Source organism: Pongo abelii, chromosome 3 (assembly GCF_028885655.2).
Source record: "Pongo abelii isolate AG06213 chromosome 3, NHGRI_mPonAbe1-v2.0_pri, whole genome shotgun sequence".
Classification (NCBI taxonomy): domain Eukaryota; kingdom Metazoa; phylum Chordata; class Mammalia; order Primates; family Hominidae; genus Pongo; species Pongo abelii.
The window spans coordinates 179287105-179310322 of record NC_071988.2 but is presented as its reverse complement, the minus strand read 5'-3'; the positions used below and the strand labels follow the sequence as shown (position 1 = coordinate 179310322).

The following is a 23218-nucleotide window of genomic DNA, read 5'->3' as shown; positions in this document are numbered from 1 at the left end:
GCAAATGCTCAGAAATTGCAACACTATACAGCCTTTTGAACTTATTGATTCACTAGAAGTTCCATATGGCAAAGAAACCAAGTATTGAGAAAAAGAAAAACAAGACTTGAATTCAGATAAAATATTAGGTAGCTTTTCTCTCTAGAAGCATGACAACAGCATGAACTTGCTTTTTCTTTTTCTTTTTAATTTGGTCATTCAAACACTTATTTTCATTTTCATAGCATCAGATATCAGTCCTCAAATTGATGAGCCACCTTCTGTCATTATTTCTCAATGTTCAAATATAATCTTCTCCATCTGTACATTTTTAAAGATCACAGCTTTCAATGTGGCTCTGTGTTGTTCATCAAATGGCACAAGTCACACAGGGGACTGACTGTCCAGGCTGTTTCCCGCACATAATGTGGTTCTGGAGAGACTGAATACAGAGCTTCATCTAGTTTAACTCTTGTTTCTCTTTAGGGAGTCCTTAGCATCTTAATACACTCTAAAGGAAAGTCCTGGAGAATTTTTATAGTAGTTACCCATTCCATTGCCAAACAGAAATTTTGTCTTAAGCAACCCAGTAGCATGCAGTTTTGAGATTTCATATTCTAAATTCCTTCAACTTCTAGTGAAAACAACATTTATCAGTTGGAAGGCTGTAAATGTTGTATTGTTTTATCTCTTTCTGTCACCACTAGAACTAATGTCTTCTGATGTAACAATGTGATACACTAGGAATCATTAAATTTGTATATGTCAAAAGCTTTTCAAAGTCCTATTATGCTATTTAAAATAAGCTCTCTGCCTCTCTCCCTCTTTCTCTCACCTTTTTTTGTTGTTCTTCGGTGAGAAAGGGATGTAGGGGGAGGGTGATCCTGAATCACACAGCATCTTAATTATTTAAATAACATTAACCTTTGTAGCAGTAAAGGCTTAAATTATTTTGAAAAAAGAAATATCTAGCGATAATTCTAAATTGACTCTGATGATGCTTAAAAGAGGGAATACAATTAACTACTCTGTTGCTTCAGTATACTACCTTATTTTTTAATTGTAAAAGGTTTATTCTGAGCCAATATGAGTGACCACGGCCCAGAGAAAACACAAACCCAAGAAGCCGTGATTTAAGTGGTCCTTATTTTGACAGGAATCTTAATGAAAAGATGATTGGCTACAGAAATTTAATTTTCATTTTGTTGCTTACATAGTAAGTAGGAAGTCATAAATAATGCAATATATCTCAATATTCTAGATATTTTCAGGTTTAATTTCGTACTAAGATATTCTCACAAATTTACACTTATTTCAGATATTATATATGCTAAAAATTAAAGGAATGTGCAGAGGGCAGAGTTTATAAAAAATAGAGACAGTGAAAAACAGAAACAAGGGAATATGTGGACAATTAAACTTTAAATATTTTTGAAAATTTTCCCTTTTCTTAAAATACACCATCTAAGACAATTTATGAAGCTTGTCAAATATTGTTCTATAAATTCTTATATCATTTATTATAATAAGAAATTGATTAGAAGATGCAAAGTGGGAAGCAATTCTAAAACATAATTGCAGCAATATATCTAATCTATCAAATACAATCAAGCTATATTTATTATTATTATTTTTTGAGACGGGGTTTGTCTCTTGTCACTAGGCTGGAGTACAATGGCGGGATCTCAGCTCACTGCAACCTCTGCCTTCTGGATTCAAGCAACTTTCCTGCCTCAGCCTCCCAAGTAGCCGGGATTACAGGTGCCCACCACTACGCCTGGCTAATTACAATCAAAATGTATTTTTTAAAACACCACTGATAAATGCTGGCCATTCAAAATTAAATTTTTAATGAATAAGCATATCTAATAAAATAATATATACCAATTAATTCACCTACCAGATTTGCAATGATGTAGTGGTACCCTTTAACATGTTTTCCGATGGTAATAACCTAATAAGCACAAATAAGTAATTATTTAATTAATACAAACAATGCAAGTGTAAAATTAATGGTATTATGATCTGATTCAGGAAAAAACGTAGTATTTTATCTGCTAGGTTTTTTGATGTGCCAAAATAAGTCATTTTTGATAAAATATAATTATCAAAATTAGATAATATTTCTCTCATAAAAAGTAATAATACATATTAATGCTTAATAAATGATTCTCTTTCAGGAAGTCACTAAACAAAAATTATTACCTCATTTTTGTCAATAGTAAAAAATAAAACCACAGAATGTTAAGAAGCATGAAAACAAAGTATGTTTAATCCATGACAAGTCAGAATTCTATTCCTACAAAGGCTATGTTTTTGTCTTTTTAATAAAACATTAAACATCTCAAACTGTTTAACATCTGAGATTTTATATTCATATGTCTATATTCAAATAAATACACCTAGAGTTTATAGTACTACATACATTTCAAAAGAATATTAAAAAGCATATAAAAGAATTCTTACATGGATACGTAGAGTAACATTCCCATCCTAAGGACCGTGAAATGTTTATAATTTAGTCCAAATGGACATTATTGCCAGCTCTAGAGAGCAAAGTATCAGAAAAGCTAATTTTTCTCCACAAACCCAAATCTAAAATGAATGTCAAGATAAACACAGCATGGAACAAGTGGTCATCGTGGTAATGCTGACAACGGTTTTGGACATTATTGATCAATTTGACTTTTGACTAATCTGTATCAATTACGACCAGAGTAGAAACAGGCAAACTGGCCATGCTTTAGTCCTGGTATATGGACATTCAAATGTAATGTAATGTCTGTTTTTTAAGGAGATGATCACAACAGTGGAAAGCATGAAATGTTAAGGCTATAGACAAAAATTCAAACCAAATCATTTCTCTGATTAAATGGTTTTGGTGAGTTTTGCTTTCCAAAGTCCAATGATCTTGCACGTTTCTGAGACTCAACTTTCCTATTCTGTACCCTCAAGTCACATTGGCCCTCTTAGGTTTTTTTGTTCACAGAGAAGCTTCCTCCCATCACCTTAGGGCTTCACACATTCTGTTTCCTCTGCTTGTCTGCTTGGAAAGCTCCACCACTATATCCTTTGCCTTATTAACTCTTGAACATTCTTACACCCCCTGGGAGAAAACTACCCTGACTTTCTCTAATCAGATACAAAGTCAGGTGCTCCAGAGCAATAATATTAGTTAAAGAGCAAGAACAAAATTCTAGGAACGATTCTACCATATGCCACTTTGATATTAAGCCATAGCTGTTTGAAAGGAAGTTAAAACTTACATTGTTTTCTGACTCAGTTTTATGTAACATGACTAAATTGCCTTTTCCAAGAAACTGAACCCTCCGTGTTAAAGGGAGAATTCTGAAGAAAAGATGTCCTTCTGAATGAAAAACATATAAATTAGCATCAGCTGAATCAGATTGATTATGTCCCTCCTATTTCCTGCTGACATCTGTTAGCTCTGCTTACTGTACATTCTACTCTCTGAATCATCCATGTCTTCCTGCTGAGAAATTTTTTAAAAACATAGTATAAAAGGTGATATCCGTAGTCCCTACTTGAGTTTACTTGAGAGAAAGGAAGGATATGAAAATTCTCTACCCCAGCATCTATATAAAAATTTGCATTGGCCATACTAACCACCATGTCTTTGTGTTATAATAACAATTATTATTGCACTGACAATAGAAAAGTTATATTAATTTATAAATGTTTTTGATGGCTGAATCTTTTTGCCACCTAATAATAACTAGAAATCTGTGCTGTCAAGGTTTTATCAAATGATAATAAAATACCCATAGTCCACGCCTGTAACCCCAGCACTTTCGGAGGCCAAGGTGGGCAGATCTTGAGGTCAGGAGTTCGAAACCATCCTGGCCAGCATGGTGATACCCCGTCTGTACTAAAAAACACAAAAATTAGCTGGGTGTGGTGTGTGCCTGTAATCCCAGCTACTCGGGAGGCTGAGGCAGTAGAATCACTTCAGCCAGGGAATTGGAGGTTGCAGTGACCCGAGATTGTGCCACTGCAGTCCAGCCTGGCGACAGAGCAAGAATCTGTCTCAAAAAAAAAAAAAGCAAAAACAAAAAAACCCATAGTCTAATAAAATTTAATTTCTTGCTAACTTCAAGCTACTGTTGCAATAAGGAGTGCTATCTCATCTCTGTTGTCTTGAAAAAACACTGGGTGAGTAAATAATTAAACATCATTTCTTTTTTTTTTTTTTTGGAATGTACCTTATCCTCATTTTTTGCCTGGTAAACTATTCCTTGAACAATATCCCAATCTAAATTAACTCTTTCTGTAATGATCTCTCATAGCATACCATTCTTTTCATTTATAGTGTATCCCATTAGTATAATTATATATTAATTTCTGTAAATACATTATTAATAGTTGCACTGATGGTGGCTGGCCTATTGTTTAACATTGCTTCCTTGGATCTACTGCAGTGCCTGCCTGGCAAACATTAGACACTAAGGGAATATTTACTGAACAAATAAATAAATGAATCCAAGCAAAGCCAAATGCCACGTCTTTTGTGAACCCTTCACAAATGATCCTTCCCCTTTTAAGAAAGGTTCTTTCTCCTGCATGTCCTAGACTACATTGCATTTTAACTTGTAATTCTGTAGTTCTGTCTGTGTACATTGTGTACATTTTTATTATTATTATTATTATACTTTAAGTTTTAGGGTACATGTGCACAATGTGCAGGTTAGTTACATATGTATACATGTGCCATGCTGGTGTGCTGCACCCATTAACTTATCATTTAGCATTAGATATATCTCCTAATGCTATCCCTCCCCCCTCCCCCACCCCACAACAGTCCCCAGAGTGTGATGTTCCCCTTCCTGTGTCCATGTGTTCTCATTGTTCAATTCCCACCTATGAGTGAGAACATCTGGTGTTTGGTTTTTTGTCCTTGTGAAAGTTTACTGAGAATGATGATTTCCAATTTCATCCATGTCCCTACAAAGGACATGAACTCATCATTTTTTATGGCTGCATAGTATTGCATGGTATATATGTGCCACATTTGCTTAATCCAGTCTATCATTGTTGGACATTTGGGTTGGTTCCAAGTCTTTGCTATTGTGAATAGTGCCACAATAAACATACGTGTGCATGTGTCTTTATAGCAGCATGATTTATAGTCCTTTGGGTATATATCCAGTAATGGGATGGCTGGGTCAAATGGTATTTCTAGGTCTAGATCCCTGAGGAATCAACACACGACTTCCACAAGGGTTGAACTAGTTTACAGTCCCACCAACAGTGTAAAAGTGTTCCTATTTCTCCACGTCCTCTCCAGCACCTGTTGTTTCCTGACTTTTTAATGATTGCCATTCTAACTGGTGTGAGATGGTATCTCATTGTGGTTTTGATTTGCATTTCTCTGATGGCCAGTGATGGTGAGCATTTTTTCATGTGTTTTTTGGCTGCATAAATGTCTTCTTTTGAGAAGTGTCTGATCATGTCCTTCGCCCACTTTTTGATGGGGTTGTTTGTTTTTTTCTTGTAAATTTGTTTGAGTTCATTGTAGATTCTGGATATTAGCCCTTTGTCAGATGAGTAGGTTGCAAAAATTTTCTCCAATTTTGTAGGTTGCCTGTTCACTCTGATGGTAGTTTCTTTTGCTGTGCAGAAGCTCTTTAGTTTAATTAGATCCCATTTGTCAATTTTGGCTTTTGTTGCCATTGCTTTTGGTGTTTTAGACATGAAGTCCTTGCCCATGCCTATGTCCTGAATGGTAATGCCTAGGTTTTCTTCTAGGGTTTTTATGGTTTTAGGTCTAACGTTTAAGTCTTTAATCCATCTTGAATTAATTTTTGTATAAGGTGTAAGGAAGTGATCCAGTTTCAGCTTTCACTGTGTACATTTTTATCTCTAAGCAATTAGTTCATGGGATGCAGACATCACTCTTTCTTACCTTTCTTTGCATCCCTCATTTCAGGCACAAAGGATGGCCTCAATAAATATTTGCTGAGGCCATCCATTGGATGTGCTCATTTAATACATTCAAGGGACTTATAATATATATGTGCAAAATACTCTGCATTTTGAATAGATGTCCATATGGACATTTATGTAAATCATAATCATATTTACTTCAAAACATCACTTCCAATATATTCCCATTTTCTTTTGTAGTTTCTCTCTTCTCGTTTTGGAAAAAAATATATATATATTTTATTTATTTATTATTATTATTATTATACTTTAGGTTTTATGTTACATGTGAGCAATGTGCAGGTAAGTTACATATGTATACATGTGCCATGCTGGTGTGCTGCACCCATTAACTCATCATCTAGCATTAGGTATATCTCCCAATGCTATCCCTCCCCCCTCCCCCCACCCCACAACAAAATATATTTTTATATAGTCTTTCACCAACATTTATTATGATGAGTCAGGAATCCTTAAATTTTTTAAACCAAAGACTAATGAATATTATTAAAATTCAGTTTTAATGAGAACTTCTATGAAATTCAAATGCATTTTTGAGGTTCACATTTGAACAAGAGGCCTTCAGGTTAAAAACAATCTTAACTTCATCTCTTCAGACTAGAATCAAGATTTTCTACTGAAATTATTCACCTTTAGTTCTTTTGCATAACAAGTTAGTTCTAGTCAGTTATTCAATATTCCATGAAAGATCTATTTTGTATGTCTTAGGGCCTGTATTATTATATATCAATTAGGATTTAATCAACATTTATGTTACAGAATGTTTTGTGTTGAACAAATTAAGGAATCAAATTTTTTCCTCAAAGCTAGAAGAGCCAAGAAATGCATACACAAGTGTGTATTTTCCTTGCATTTCCACAGTATTCTAAGGCACTAGCAGCCACAGTGTATACTATTGCCCCTTGAACAACATGGGTTTGAACTGTGTGAATGCACTTATATATGGATTTTCTTCCACCTCTGCCGCCTCTGAGACAGCAAGACCAACCCTTCTTCTTCCTCCTCCTTTACAGCCTACTCAATGTGAAGATGATGATGATGAAGGCTTTTAGGATGATCCACTTCCACTTAGTGAATAGTAAATATGTTTTCCTTATGATTTTCTAAATAACATTTTCTTTTCCCTAGCTTACTTTATTATAAGAATACGGTATATAATACATATAACATACAAAGTATGTGTTAACTGACTGTGTGTTATCTGTAAGGTTTCTGGTCAATGGTAGGATATTGGTAGTGTCAACTGTATAAATATATATATGTGCACATATACATGTACATATATGCATATGTATACACACACATATACACTCATACTCACATACACACACACACACATTTTCAGCTAGGAAGAGATGCAGATTATCACTAAAGGAGACCTTATTCAATCAATCATAATGCTGATGCTGTGTCACTATCATCCCTAGTCATTTACCCTATTTGTAAATCATGGTGGATTTTACCTGTATTATTAAGATAACACTGCATGGCTCCCCTACACTGAAAGATCTTAAACTGAAGCAAAGTAGTATCTAAGCACAGATGAAAATATCCTTATCACTGGTGTCAGTGATTCTTTCAAACAGTCCAAGGGGATGCATCTAGTTTATTTCTCAAACAGTAAACGCAGTCCAAATGTGTCCTTCCTACATATTTTAATTTCACAGATCAATGTTTTTTATAGTGGCACAAGTCCCTTAACAGAAGAAAAAATATATATCTTGCAAAGATAACTACATACTCTTTCTGGAGGCATAGATGGTCTATGTTAACTCCAAAAATTTCATGAATTACTCACTTTTCCCTTAGAACTCAACTTGTCTTAATACATGTCTATTTGTTTAACTCTAAAAAGTTCATCAGACTTAAATTTAAAATTTTCAAATCAAAATATCAAAGTTTAGGGTAACATTTATTATATAAAACATAAAAGTCAGGAATTATTTATTGAATTTATTTAATGATTAACATGATATGTCAGCACTATTGATGACCATTTGCTATTGCTAACTGAAGCCAGAGATAATTTAATTGATGATCTTTGCTGCATCCGACATAAAACATAAAGCAAAAACTGCTGTTCAAGCACCTTACACAAATACACATTGCAAATGCTGACATTGCATGCATATTCTATATTTGGCATCGTTAGAAAACAGAAAGTAGCAAACCTGGTCTACAATGTCGTTTACTTTATCCCTTTCACAGTCCAGAATTACACGCCGCTCCTTTTTTAACTCCAGATCTTGAAAAAGTGATCGGTACATCTCATCTTTCTTGTCATTGTTAATGTTTCCCACATTGATAGCAGTCACTTGCCATTTCTTTTCAGCGGCAGAATCCAGCACAGCTTGCAGTGTTGATAAGCCTAGGAAGGCAAAGAAAAATGATGACTGATAAAGATACGTGAATAACTCAGGATTGTGTTATGAAATTGCCAGTGAATATATTTTTAAGGCAGATATGTTTGTGCAACTAAAGGAATGTTGACTCCTTCAAAAAAAGCTATAGCTATGATCTTTATCACCTTCTACTTATGTCACTTCACATCAAAAACTCATTACCTAAATATTACTGTTCTGACCAAAGGAGTCATTGTTTGAGTAGAAAATAATATCCTTTTCTTTCAACACTCTCAGCTGTCTTCTTTAGAGTATTACTAAAGTGTAATGTTAATACCTTTGGTTTAAGTGAAATCAAATGGCATCACAAACATTTCTTACTCTTACAGAATGGAAAAAAAAAATTGTTTAGTCGTATATGATAGTCTGTCATTTGATATCAGTATCCTGAAGAAGACGAGTACATTTTCAATGAGAGGAATCTATGTAAGTTTATGTGAGGATAAGAGGCAATATTCTTTATGAGGCTGCTATATTTTCTCCTATTGTTTTCAAGTCAGAAATTTGGGTTCATTTTTTTTCTTCCACAGTCTTCTGTTATGTTATTTTTTTGTTATTGGGAATGATCCCAGAGAAATTGAAGTGGTCACCTATTAACCAGATGGTGGCAGTTATTTCTCTAGCATAGATTTACTTCTCTTTCCAAATATGTCTATTTTCCTGTTAGTTAGTAGCTTTGCTTATAGCATCATATCACTTGGAAAATTTTTATTGTTTTTTAATTGTCCATATATTACCTCATATTTAGGACTAAGAGGTACAACAACTAGAGGATTTATTTCCTGAAAAGTTATATCCTCAATTTAGCACTTGGAGACATGCTACATAAACTTGTCTTTCATATTGTTTCTACTATTCACAGCAAAACCAAATTCATCATTTATATTGATAACTTAATAAACAACGCAAAATCAAGACTCCAGAATGAATCCAGAACTCAGCAAATTATCTTCCTTATTCTAGAAAAGTCTGCATCTTTCTCTAACAATATTAGTCCCTTTTGATTAATAAAATGTAGGATTCACCTAATGTGAACATACCTCTTCAAAACCTAAATTCAGATACCAAATTTTATTTAAATCTTTTTGCTATGAAACAAAGTCAATTATCAATTTTGTTGAAAACTATTTCAAAAAAGAAAAACTACCATTAAAAATTTTATGGATTCAATATTGGCCAAAAAGTGTACAAGATGAGTCTAAAACATCTTATGACACCAGAAGGGAAGGAACTCTCTAAAACCATCAGCATTACCTCAAAGCACACAGGAGCTAATTTGAAGAGGAGCTCTTTAAATAAAGATGGGAACATTTGAATATTAATTAGAATAATAAATGCAAAATACTTAAATACATAAACTGTTTTAAATCTATGAAATTATGTTTTAAAAGTGTGCTTGACTTTGGTGGATGCTAGGGAACCAATTAATTAATTTGAAGACTGGTAAATAATGAAATAAAACAAGCATTTCCCTGCGTTTCCTATATGAACTACTTTCAGGGTAATAATGAACTAAATATATTTATTTTTGGAAATACTCTAGCTAATAAATGATGGATGAATATATATTTGAAATTATCACCGTCTTGTAACACCTACTGAATTAATGAATCAAGACAACAAACATCAACTACTGGTAACTACCCAAAAAGAGAGATAACAGAGATGTGTCTCCAAATGATAATATTCAACCCGCCTATTTTGGTGTTGAATAGGTATATACCTATTTAATGTTGGCTACATTCATGCCAATAATGTAAACTTGAATTTCATCGCACTTCTAAATCTAACTAACAAGTTATAGGGCATATATAGAAGAAAATATTTTAAGCACCATAGTGTTGCAATCATCAAAATCTAGACTGTGGGAAACTGCATTACATTCTAAGAGTCTTAAAAATTATATTAACTAATTGCAATATATGGATCTCATTTTTATTTTGCTTCAAACAGTGGAAAAAAGAATAATATTTATGAATTGTTAATTGTCTAGGTATAATAATACTATTACCATTATATTTAAAGTACAAGAATCTTTTTTTCCAAATAAACTCTGAAATATTTACAGATGAGACGGCAAGATATCTGGTATTTGTTTCTAAATAATTGCAGGGAAAAAAGAGATATAGATCAAGCAAAATTGCTCATATACTAGTATTTAATAAAGCCAGGTTAAGAGTGTTTGGGAATCTTTATAGCATTCTAATTTGTTGTTTAAAATATTTTAACATAAACATTAAAAATAATTTATTTTAATTTCAGAATGGAAGATTCAACCACATGCTGAAAAAAGTTAACTTTTTTTCTGGCAAAATGAAATTAGTTTCCTCTGTCCAGTCTTCTGGCAAAAGATATAAATAAACCTAAATTTCTCAAGGGATAATGTAAAAAGACCATATGTCATTTTTTGAAACTTTCAGTGACAGATCTTTAAAACACATCACAGATCGCCTATGATTTCCATACACTATAGGTCAATTAAATCCTTCCCTTTTCATCAGTAGAGACAGAACACACACAGCTGGTCATTATGATCAATTCAACAGCTATCAATGTACTTGAAAACAGCCATTAAGTCTACCCAGTTTTCTCTGCAAGTAAGAGAAAAAAAAAATCTAAATTCTAAGCCACTTTGCATTTGCTGGGTTCTACTTTCCTACATCCCAGTCATGGTTCAACTCTCCCTTGTCGCCTTCTTAAAGACATTATATCCATGGATGGGGCTCTCTGTGCTATTCATATATTACTATATAGAAATTACCAGTAAGCATCCTTATTCTCTGCAATAGCTTATTTCATTTTGTTTATTTAATTATAAAGCATACTACATAATACAATTTCAAGTGGTGATGCTCTTAATATTATGTCTCAACTTTTGACATATATTACAAGAAAGTTTAAATATAAATGACGCTTTGTAAATGGATTTCACCAAGTGGTAATCCTAAATCTAAATTTTCCGGCAGTTCACCTTGCAAAAGAATATAGAGATGATGTATAAAATCAAAAACAATGCATTTAAAGAAATGCCTAACTTGTGCCAGGTGCAGTGGGCAGATCACTTGAGATCAGGAGTTCGAGATCAGCCTGGCCAACACGGCAAAGCCCCATCTCTACTAAAAATATAAAAATTAGCCAGGCCTGGTGGCAGGCGCCTGTAATCCCAGCTACTTGGAAGACTGAGGCAGGAGAATTCCTTGAAGCTGGGAGGTGGTGATTGCAGTGAGCCGAGGTCACGCCACTGCACTCCAGCCTGGATGACAGAGCGGGACTCCATTTCAAAAAAAAAAAAAAAAAAAAAACAAGAAATTTCTCTGACTTTCAAACTCATTTGTTCTATGTGTCAAAAGTAATTTACGGTTGCTGTGGATTCAGGATTCACTGTTATTAAAACTCTCAAGATTAATATTTTATAACCTGTGGAACCTAACAAAACTTACATGTTTATGAAGAAACTAAACTGCTCAAGTAGTGCTATATCAGGCTTAATAAATTCAGTTTCATCAGAAGACACTGAATAATATTAAATTACCTCCTAACAACAGGCAGAAGTAATTCACAAATGATTGCATTATCTGACGTGTAATTTGAAGAGACCACCGTTCAATGCTTAATAACCCATTTCCCTAAGTGGTTTTTTTTTCAGTAAGAGTAACTGACTCTCAAACTCTCTCGCAATTTGATCTTCTCACCTCATTCCTCACAACTAAAGTTTTGTATTGTCTGATTGCTTTATAATCAATATACCATTTTTAAATTTGAAAATCACTGAAAATGTATATGAAGGTGAAATTAAACTCTTCAAACATAACACAGATTTGTGCTCTTGACCTCTTTGTACCGTATTCAATTAGAGGAGAAAGTATGACTTGAGATCTTCCTCTATTCCTTCCACACAAACTAGCACAGAAGTATCTATAAATATATTCATCCTGTAATTCAGAATACAAAGTTGTATAGACAATGGGAGTTCTGCATAAACACTGGTTCATTTAAAGCTATTAGTATGCAATAGTCATTCAACTCTAATATCCATAGTACTACATTAGGGTATTTGAATTTCTATAGCAGAGACTCACTTATTTTTATTGAATTACTTGAAACAAAACTGTTGAGATACATAGTTGTTCATCTAAAAACAGAAGAAATCTGGAAGATTAACTATTCCTCCTGGTAAATATATTTAAAATATAGTATGTTCTTTTCAACCCTCAAGAATATTGCTACAGTCTAAAAGTAAGTTCTAAACTCTGCTGAATTCTTAGATGTTTTGCTAAAATAAAAAATGGCTAGATTAAATAATGTTAAGTTGCATTACTTCTTCATGTGCCTATTGTTACTGAGTGGTTGTAGTTGTATAACCTATTCATAAAATGACAATCTTCCTAAAATTCTCCCAAAGTATTACTACTAGTCAGTCAGTGATAGTCTCATCTTGACCCCGTATTAATAACACTCTGAGTTACGGACAAGCCATCAGCCACCTGTCTGTATGCAAACCCTTTAAAAGGTCACCTGGTACACAGGGGAAGTCTATCAGTTTGCATGTTAAAGGGTTAAATTAAAAATGATTACTGCCAAAAGATATATTTTATTCAAACCATGTCTTACTGCTTAAAAATATTTTCTTTGTTCCATTTAAAATTAACTGTACTTATTCTTTCAAGCATAGAAATTAATATTTATGATCACTAAATCATGGCAGCATGCCTAGGCCAAATTGGATTAACATATATTTCCCTCATGAGCTCTCTCAGGAATATGAGGGAAAAAATTATAATTTGAAAGCATTTTTTTTCTATGCATGATGTTTTCTTGGAACTGCAGGCAAAGTGCCTTCCCTTCAGGGGACAAATAATGTTGCTCAATATTGAAACCAAGAAATACAGATATAAAGTGCTAATTCTGTTTTTACCTACTCTCTATAGAAAAGTATTATCTTACCTTGTTGACACTAAACCAATAAATAAAAACCACATTTGGATTAAGTCCTGATTCAAACTTACAATATATATATCCAAAAATAAAACTATTATATAATCTTGAATGCATTAACATAGATAACCCCATTGCTCTATTGTTAAAAATGTGTTGAAGTTCTCTTTATGGAGTGATGATATGCAGCTTTCAGGGTCATCAAGGGTCATCAAGGAGCGCCAGGCTATTGCCACATGGCCTGGGTGAGGAGAAAGACACCAGCAACCTAAAAGATCACCTGGCACCAGATGCAGAGTTTCAGCTCTCCTCTCACCAGTAAACATAGATTAGTCAAAGAGGGTTCCATACAAAGATGTTGCTATACAAAGATGTTTCTATCCATGCATCCATGTCTCTAATTGTTTACAAGTGGTATATAGTCTCTTGGCCTATTGCTCAGCATTGTGGCACATAGCCAGGAAGCAGGAATGGCTTTCACTAGTTAAAGGTAGTGAAATTAAGCAGCATCTAACAATTTCAAGTCATTTTCATCTAGTTCATGATTAGGGCAGAATGTTGGGAGATCATTTTCACATTTGGACCCTATGCTATTCCAAAGAACAGTAATTTAGACATTATAATTTAACAATATATATTCCTGACCTAGACTCTCCAAAAAGTGAAGATGATTAGAGCCTAAAAATAATCATATAATCAAGGAGGTGAAGAGACAGCCACATCAAGAACAGACCAAATTGTTTGAAACTGAGGTATGTGGAGATGTAAGTAGAGAGATGAAAACATGGGATCTATTTTCCAGACTGTGGTTAATGTGGACAAAGGGAACGCAGGTGCATTCTTCAAATCATGTGACACTAAAGCAAGGAGGTGCCTACTTTGAAGCATAAGCAAAATGATTTCAGGATCAAATGGGGGAAAAACAGTTCACACACTAAATGTATGAATAAGCTTGTTAAAATGTAGTATGATGGCAAAGCCATACAAATTAAGTCATTAATAAGAAAAAAACAAATAGCAAAAATTCCATTTCCATGAGCCAAGTAAAATATTATACAAAGGTCAAGGCTTTTGCCAGTATTATGAGAGTCTTACATATTTATGTCTGAAAATAACTTCAGATAAAAGGCCACTGAAATATTTTTCACATTAAAATATCAATAGCTACTTGATAACACCTTGAAAATATATTCATAAGGTCATTTTGGCTTTAATATATTATTACTTAATATTATGACTCTCACATTTTTATCTCAACAGATGCACTTGAACTCAAATCAACTTGTATAATTTAATAATTGTAGATTATCTCATCACTTCAATTTCATTTAATATTTCTAAGTATTAATAAAAGTATTTTAAAATGTTCCAGATTTTTTTCACAAGTACATAAGTCCATCCGTCTTCACCGGCTAATTCCAGAGCCTGTCTTTCTGAGTGTCTCCCTTCAAACACTAGAGTTTCTCTTTTTTTAACTTATATCAGCTGTTGTCTTTTTGAATTTTTCTCCAAAGTTCAGTTTTAACTAGAGGGAGCAATGATGAGGGTAAGGATGAAGGCGAAGTGTATTCTTAAACTAAAAATGCCATCCTCAGTCAACCTTATCAAAGTGTAAAGAGAATTAGTCATTCAATTCTTCAATTTTGCAAGCAAAATTTAGCTTATAAAATCATCTTGAACTTAAAATACTGTACACAGATGTTTAACTCATTTACTTATTAACACCATTTACTGAACATCAACTCTCTTTCTAGCATTATCTGAAGCACTGGGTAGACAGTCATGAGCTGAACATCCAGTACACTGAGCACTGCCTGGGCACTCTCTTCCGGGAGCTTATTGCCACACCTTACATGAAAAACATAATGCTTATCCTATGACACTATGTTCCAGTCCCTGGAACATAGCAGGGGCTCAATAGGCAGTTCTTAAGTGACAGAATGAACATCACCCATTCATTATAAATTGTCCTAAGTACTATAAAGGAAAAGAGATTGCTTTGAAAGATAATACTGTGAAAGGCATCTCTGAGGAAATGATATATGAACCCAGTTCTCAAGGAGGCGTAAGAATTAGTGATACAGGCAGAGATTTGAAGTGAAAGAGTTTGGTGCATCTGAGAAAGTGAAAGAAAGTCAAATGGATTTAGCTTTAATGAGTGAGCAAGACAGCAGAATGCAATATTATAAGACCTTAAAGCCAACTAAAATTTTTCAATATTACCCTCATCATAATGAGAAGCTATTGAAGTATTTTAAACAAGACAGTAATGCAGTCCAAAAAAATTTTTTTAACAATAATTCCTGCTACTTCATGGAAAATGGATTAAAAAAAGACAAGGGTGGAACTGGAGAGATGAGGGACTGAACACATTATGGTGGCTTGTCCTGGGGTAGTGGCAACGACAAGGATGAGTGTCTACAGATAAAATATAATCAGGCAGTGGAAATCACATCAATAGGATGCAAGGATGAAAGAGGTATTAAGAATACACCCATATTTCAGGCTAGCTTGAACAACACAAAATACTAAAGAAGTTAGCAGAGAACAAGAGGAAAAACTAAAAATAATTTAATGGGCTTAGTTTTATAAGCCCTTTTATCACATTAATAAGTGTGCTTCAGAAACATCCAGCACATTGAAATCTATATTTACTGTAAATAATTCTCTGTTTTAGTTTTTAATTCCCTATGGGAATAGCCAAGCACTCCCTTCTCAAAGCAGGGGGACATAGTTGTTGTCATAGCAAATTTTTTTCGGCTTGTATAGTGCTGACTGGCTTTTCCACTGAGTGTTCTCATTCCCAGGATTAGGAGGACAGAGCAGAGAATCAGACACCTAGCTCCTGCGCTCCTGACTTGAGATTGCTGCAGTAAATGACTACAAACTGATGAATGGAGGATTGACTGACGGCTGGCTCTCTTCTTGTCTGCCCTTGTGGGTTAACAAGGTGCCCTATCTTGGTCGAAATAGGCTTCTGGGTTTTCATTTGAACCTATAAATATTCCAGGAAGCAAGATGCTGAGGGAAGCACAGTATGGTACTTAGGTACTAGGACAACAGTGGTCCCTCACCCCTTTGAGTTTGATTTACAGATACTCTCTCTAAAAACATGTCCATATGAACACACACACACAAGATGTTTCATACAATTTAGGGAGTACACAAACCCACTGACACCCAATTAACCGGGAATGGTTAAGAACACCTGGGATTCTATGATATAAATCAAGCAAGTCTGCTAATACTAAACTTCACAACAAAGGATATGAGAAACATAAAGGTTGTACCTCCCTCCATTACATTTTAACATAATGAATCAAGACTGGCATGCTATTCAAAATCATCCCATTATAAACAATTATATGGAATGGTGTCAAAAGCATAGGTTTGGTATCAGAGACCTGTGTGTAAGCTGTACCACATGCGGGTTGATCCTGAGAAAAACCTTTAACTTCTCTGAGATTTGGGGATCTTGTTTTAAGGCAAGGGCAATAATAATGCTACCTGCCTGATAAAACTTCTGCATATAACAATATTTAATAACTGTATGTTACTGTATGTTTCACTTACATTTACTCAAACCACTTCATTCATCTTGGACTAGTAGTATAGCTATCATAGATTTTTAGCTGCTGATGCCAAAAATTGCTTTTTATATTACAACTGAATATTTGGGCATTGGGTTGATACAGTCTATCTCTCTAAATTGTACACAGACAGCTTTTGTAGTTGTTGTTGTTGTTTTACTCTAAATATGTTTCCCAGGTTTTAAATTGCATTAGTCATTATCACAGCAAAATTAAACCAAAGGATCCTTGGGCTTTATCACACCTCTGTAGCTTTATAACATCCATAGAAGTGTCAAGTATAGGCATTGAATTCGCCCCATTACAAAGAGATGAGATACTGTCACTTACCTCTGTCACTGTCATAGAGGTATGCAAACTTGTCCCATTGATAGTATTCAATCAAGCTAAGGAGTGCTCCTTTGAGGTCGGGTCTCATCTGAATGACAAATGGATGTGTGCCATCTGTTGGGAAGCTGGGAGTGATGAAGGAGACGTGGAGTGTTCCGCAAAATGATGTGATGGTATTTACAGACTTCTTGTCATAAAATCCAAAAATAGCATAGACTCCTCTCGAAAACTGGGAGCAGACTAGAAGAATAGGAAAAATAGAAAGGAAAAATCATTGAAATTGGCACACAATCATATGAATTTGCTTAAAGCTTAATGTCCTTTTACCTAAAATACAAAATTAACATATTGAAAGAAATATAGATTTAACGATCCATTGTAATTTATTAACACTTATTTACTTAGCATTCTATTTGTGGAATCTAAAAGATTCTAAAGCATAAAAAGTAGTTCTAGTTACAAGAAAATGCATACATCATTGTTTAACAAGCTATGTAAGTATTAACATATTTTTGGAACAAATATGAAAAATGTATGAGTAAAAAAAATTAGCTATAAGAACAAACTGTAGTCACCTAAGATTTATACACATTAATGACAGCTCATTCCCTACATAATCCAATTCCTTTAAAAATCTTTACTGTATTTACGATGCTTTTATATCTAAAAGTTAATGTGCTTCCATAGAGTCCTAATGCTGACCAAAGCCTCTTTAAGACAAGATAGATACTAGACTCCCCTGATACATACAGACATATGTCCCCACAAAGCTACTTCTGTCATATTGTGTCACTCAGTCCAGAAGCAATTTAAATAAAGTCCAAAACTTTTCATTTTAATCTTCCCCATGGATCTAACTTACCCTATATGTTACACTACATATTAATTCTTAAACAAATAATAATATAGTATTGTATTTGGACATCCTCATCACTCCCACAATCCCCCGTCCTCTTCCAATATTTCTATTTCCAGTGAATGGCATACGACATTATCCGCTTTCGCTCCTTCCCCCAAAAGTCAGTCCATAACTAAGTTATATGCTCATTATAATACCTGGATGTACTCAAATAAGGGCCACTTATTTTTCTCCCCATTCCAAACTTCCTAGTTCACTAACAGTATATACTTAACATTGTGCTTGCCCTGTGCCTGGCGTGTTCTAGGGTAGGTTAATTCATTTTTTTTTCTCATGATAACTTTTGAGGTAGGAACTATAATTATTTCCAAATTACTGATAGAAAAATTGACACATAGAAAAATATTAAGTTAGCTACCAAAGTCACTTGCATAGGTGATAGATGCTACATTCAAAATAGAGTCTGGATTCAGAATCCCTGCTCTTAATTAATAAGTAATATGGCTTATCTTACCCAACAAGTGAAATACGTACCCAACTGTCCTCCTTCCTCCACTTACATTCCTTCCATTCAATTCTCCACAATATAATAAGAATGATCTTTTGAAACATGAATCTAGTAATATCTTTCTGAGAAAAAAAGGGTTACTTTGTCCAAGGCAGATACCCTGTATTGCTCTACAGAGCACTGACCATCCACAGAACAGTACAGTGCTTAAAGCTACTAGTAAAGTCAACTATGTGTCTTTTTCTTTTTCTTTTTTTTTTTTTTTGAGGCAGAGTCTCGCTCATCACTCAGGCTGGAGTGCAGTGCAGTGGTGTGATCTCACCTCACCGCAACCTCTGCCTTCCCGGTTCAAGCGATTCTCCTGCCTCAGCCTCCCGAGTAGCTGGGATTACAGGCATGTGCCACCATGCCCGGATAACTTTTATATTTTTAGTAGAGATGGGGTTTCACCTTGTTGGTCAGGCTGGTCCCGAACTCCTGACATCGTGATCCACCAGCCTCAGCCTCCCAAAGTGCTGGGATTACAGGCATGAGCCACCGTGCCAGGCCAACTATGTGGCTTTAAATGAATAAATAACTGATATTTCTCAATCTCAGGGTCATTTCAATCCAAAAAATGGAAACCAGTAATCCAGAAACACAATCTAACAACCTAGAACATAACATCTACCATCCTTTTAAAATAATCCTTTTCGAAGGATAGAATAAACCCTATCATATCATTGTATTTCCTTCACAAAAATAGATGGTCTGTAGAAAAAATAGGTTTGTTTCATGAATACGAGCATTGCTAAAATATGTACAGATTCTAATTGCCAATTCTAGACAATCAAAAAATATTAGGCAATAATGTTTAGTAACTGTTGTACAGTATGAATCCAAAGGAAAGCAAGATTGCCTATTTAAGTGGCCCTTATCTGCCAAAAATCTGTGTAATATGTAAATTTACATATCCTTTATTACCAATCTTCTACAAAGCAGACTGAAATATCTCAAAAACAACTGAATGCATTTCATTACATTTATTTCACACCTTAACATAAGGCAAAGATAAAATAACTGTCTTTTATTCATGCCCATACTTTTTGTTCTTGTCTGGGTACAGAGTTGAAAATAACTTTTAGTGTATTTGATAACTACGTCCTTTCTTCACATACATGAAAAATAGCTTTCATCTCGTCTAGAAAAACTCTGCAGTGATTTCTTATTTTATACATAAGTGTATGTGTACTGACAGGTATATCTTAAATCTTAAATTTGTTCAGCAATTGATGATTCCAAATGACACATAAAAGAAAGACTTGCTATAAAATTCTCTCCGGGTCTATTTAATTCCATTTCCCTGCAAAGTATAGGCATGTCCTCTAGGTACTATAGGAATATCATGCAATATGATTTATTAATGAGACCTCTTCTCATCTTAAGTGAAATAGCTTCCGTGATGGAAACAGCAGCCACAGTGTCAGCAGGATGCCTAATAAAGAATGCCACTGTTTGAATACACAGACAATCTTAATAGGGAGCCATACCTTTCATTTTCGATTTGTTTTAGGCTCTGGAGTGAGTTGTCAAGGGACCTCCTGGTTATTGCGGCCATCTGGAAACACTGGCTTTGACCCAACAACAGGCACAAGCTGCACACAACTTCATAAGGAATTATCCACCTAACTCAGAAGACAATTTATTTTTCCCCATGCACTTCAGCTAATTCTCTAATGAACCTATTTTTACAACAATAGCCGTTCTCTCCTGACTCTCTTTGGTCTCCCTCAACTCTCTCTTCTTATCCTTTATTTCTTCATTGCACTTACTCAAGTGTCCATTTGCCTGTATCCTCTATTTTTCTGGATATTTCTTTCTTATGTCTCCTGACTACCCATACAGTTAACAGCCATTCGGCCAACAGTGCTCATTTCCCTCTCTGTACCTTAGGACAGTCACTGTCTCTGTCCCCAAGCAGGATAAGAATGCCACTGAGATTTACAACCAGGAATCAATCAAATCCATCAGAATGCTTACCTAAACTAAGGTACTTTGCTTGCCCCATTTGTAGTAACCATCTGAAGATGAAAAACTTAGCACTAAGCTTCTAACATGTTATCTCCAAATATCCAAGACTGTTCGCATTGAAATATTGATGCTTGCCCCAATTTAGCATAGGCAATATAACCTACTGACACCTTTCACAAGAACATTAGCTGCAGTACTTTGGAATTACTCTTTACTTCATTAGAAGGGAAATTATTCATTTTCATCTTTACCTTATTCCCCAGTGATGCCTCCAAAATTTAAAGCCATTTCCTTAACCTTAATCCATCCTGTAATGAAGGAAGGTTTACTACCACCGAGACTATCAAAAATAACATGTCATAAACTCTGAAAATCATTCCAAAGACAACTTTCTAAAATGAGTTATACAATACCAACATCCTATATAGTCATGTCTGGAGGCAGAGAAAGAAACATAAATCCTCAGTTTCACCTCCAGCTTCATGACCTTTACAATAACACTATGAAACACTATTATAAGTTTCTCAATGATGGTCCTGATTAATATTAGAATTGCATTTATGTCTTGAGATTCAAACCAGATTGCAAAGGAGTAAGTAAAGATGCTCTCACTGAGTTCTGTAATTAAATATTTCATATCAACTTGGAGAAACTCAGCAAAGGGCAAGTCCTTCCAAAAGACACTTTATGTCAAACAGCAGAAATGACAATCTCCTGGGTATAAGTAATTTGCTGATTATTTCACTTTTTATTACAAGCCCAGATGATATAAGCCAATAACAATGCTGATGGTGCATCCAACACACATCTTTTTCTCTTAGGTCATTCTGCTCATTGGTGCTGCTAATGTAGCATACACCATACAGTCTGTATGCTGAACAAAATCTAAACAGCCTTGCATAGTTATTGAGTAGAAAGGGAGAAGAACTGAGTATGATTTTTTTTTGTTTTACATATTTTAGATTTATAAGTTGAGATTCACTTCAATGAATCAGCATAGTCTGCTTCATAAGCAGAAATGGCAACAACCTCTTTGCAGTTTGAACAAAAACTGATAAAAGCTGCATCACCAAGGAATTCTGACATCAAAATATGGAAACCACTGAAAGCCTCTCTCCTTCTCTCCTAAACTTCTGACATTAACCCCGTGCATAGTTTGCCCCTGATTTCAGTACTGAAATTTCCCTATCATCTGTTAGTAAGGATCTCCTGGTAACTAAAAATAATCATCTCTTCTTTGGATCTAGCTTTCTTAGCTTCTCTGAATTTATTAGACCAAAATTTGCCTCTTGAAATTCTTTCCCTTTCCACTGCTACTAGTCTCGCTCTCTTCTAATTCTTTTCCACATTGCTGCCAAGTAAAATTATACCATCTTGGTACTTTTCCTCTCGCTCTAATTATCTTTCACTGCCTTATCTTCTTCCTACATCCTAAATTAAAAAGACCTTCTCCAAGGATTTGTCTTCCAATTGTTTTCTCTTCTCTTCTTTCACTCTGCCTCTTACTGGTCTCACCCCTTTCCACAAGATCAAATTCAATTTTTATGCACATGTTTCCCAAGCCTTCATTATTACCCCAGTTATCTCCTAAAACTACTTATTTACCAAAAAATGCACTGCAAATATTCTATGTGATAAGCATAGTGTTAAGTTTAGAAAATGCACAACAAAGAGGATGAGTATTGTGATCTGATTCAGGAAAAAAATGGAATTTTATCTACTATGTTTTCATGTTCCACACTGAGTCACTTTTGGTAAAATATAATGATCAAATCTAGAGAATATTTCTCTCTCTCAAAATAAAGCTTAGCTTCAATCTGTCACCTTCCAGTGTCCCTCAGTTCATTATATGGAAACTTCTAAAACCATATATTTCCAACTAACTCCATAAAAATAATGAAAAAATACTTTATTTTATTCTGACGAACCATATCTATGTGTTTATTTTTCCCTTCCTGTTCATGCATGATAACTATTGCCATTATTTATATGTAATATTTCAGAATAATGACCTTCTTGCCCTTTCTTGTCCTATGCATGTCGTCCATCACCATTTAAATTTTATTCTACTTCATTCATTGCATATATACAAAGCACTTTTAAGAACCTACTATGCACTGTTCTAGGTTTGGGGAAGACAGTATTAAGCACAACAAGTAAGGTCTGCACTTATATGAAGTTTCCATAGCAGTACTTCCTAAGCATTTCTTGGACCTTCACTTTCCTTTTCTTTCTCCTCGGTTCTGCCATGTGACCCACCTCTTCTCTCTCCTTCCTTCAATTTATACTCTTCCAATATTAGTCTTCCTAAAGCACATCACATAAAGGCATCATTCAAGGATCTGTCTTCCAATTTTTTTTTCTTTTTCTTCAAACTCTATCTTTTAGCGGTCTCATCCCTATTAACAAGGTGAAATTCAACTCCTTATGCAAATATTTTCCAAACTTTCATCATCACCCTAGCTGCCGTCCTTTATTTACTGATAAAAATATATACTGTAAATATATATTAATTTTTCAATAATGTATTTTCATGATTATTTTGTATTTATTTCCCTGTTGGTATAATTTTTAATTAAAATATTCAATTCTTTCATGAACTCATGTGTGAGCTTTCTAGAATAAAAAAAGTAAAAAGAGA

General features: G+C 34.3%; 1 protein-coding gene across 8 annotated transcripts in view; it reads right to left on the bottom strand.

Moving 5' to 3' along the window:
- GRIA2 (glutamate ionotropic receptor AMPA type subunit 2) overlaps positions 1–23218 on the bottom strand; it is a 142081-nt gene that overhangs the window by 46247 nt on the left and 72616 nt on the right. For all 8 annotated transcript variants that reach the window (XM_054554633.2, XM_054554635.2, XM_003776541.3 and 5 more), the window contains exons 3-5: positions 17201–17440; positions 8115–8311; positions 1880–1933 (exon numbers count right to left, since the gene is read on the bottom strand). In XM_054554633.2, the coding sequence (XP_054410608.1) occupies positions 1880–1933; positions 8115–8311; positions 17201–17440 (491 nt within the window). The remainder of the gene's footprint in view (positions 1–1879; positions 1934–8114; positions 8312–17200; positions 17441–23218) is intronic.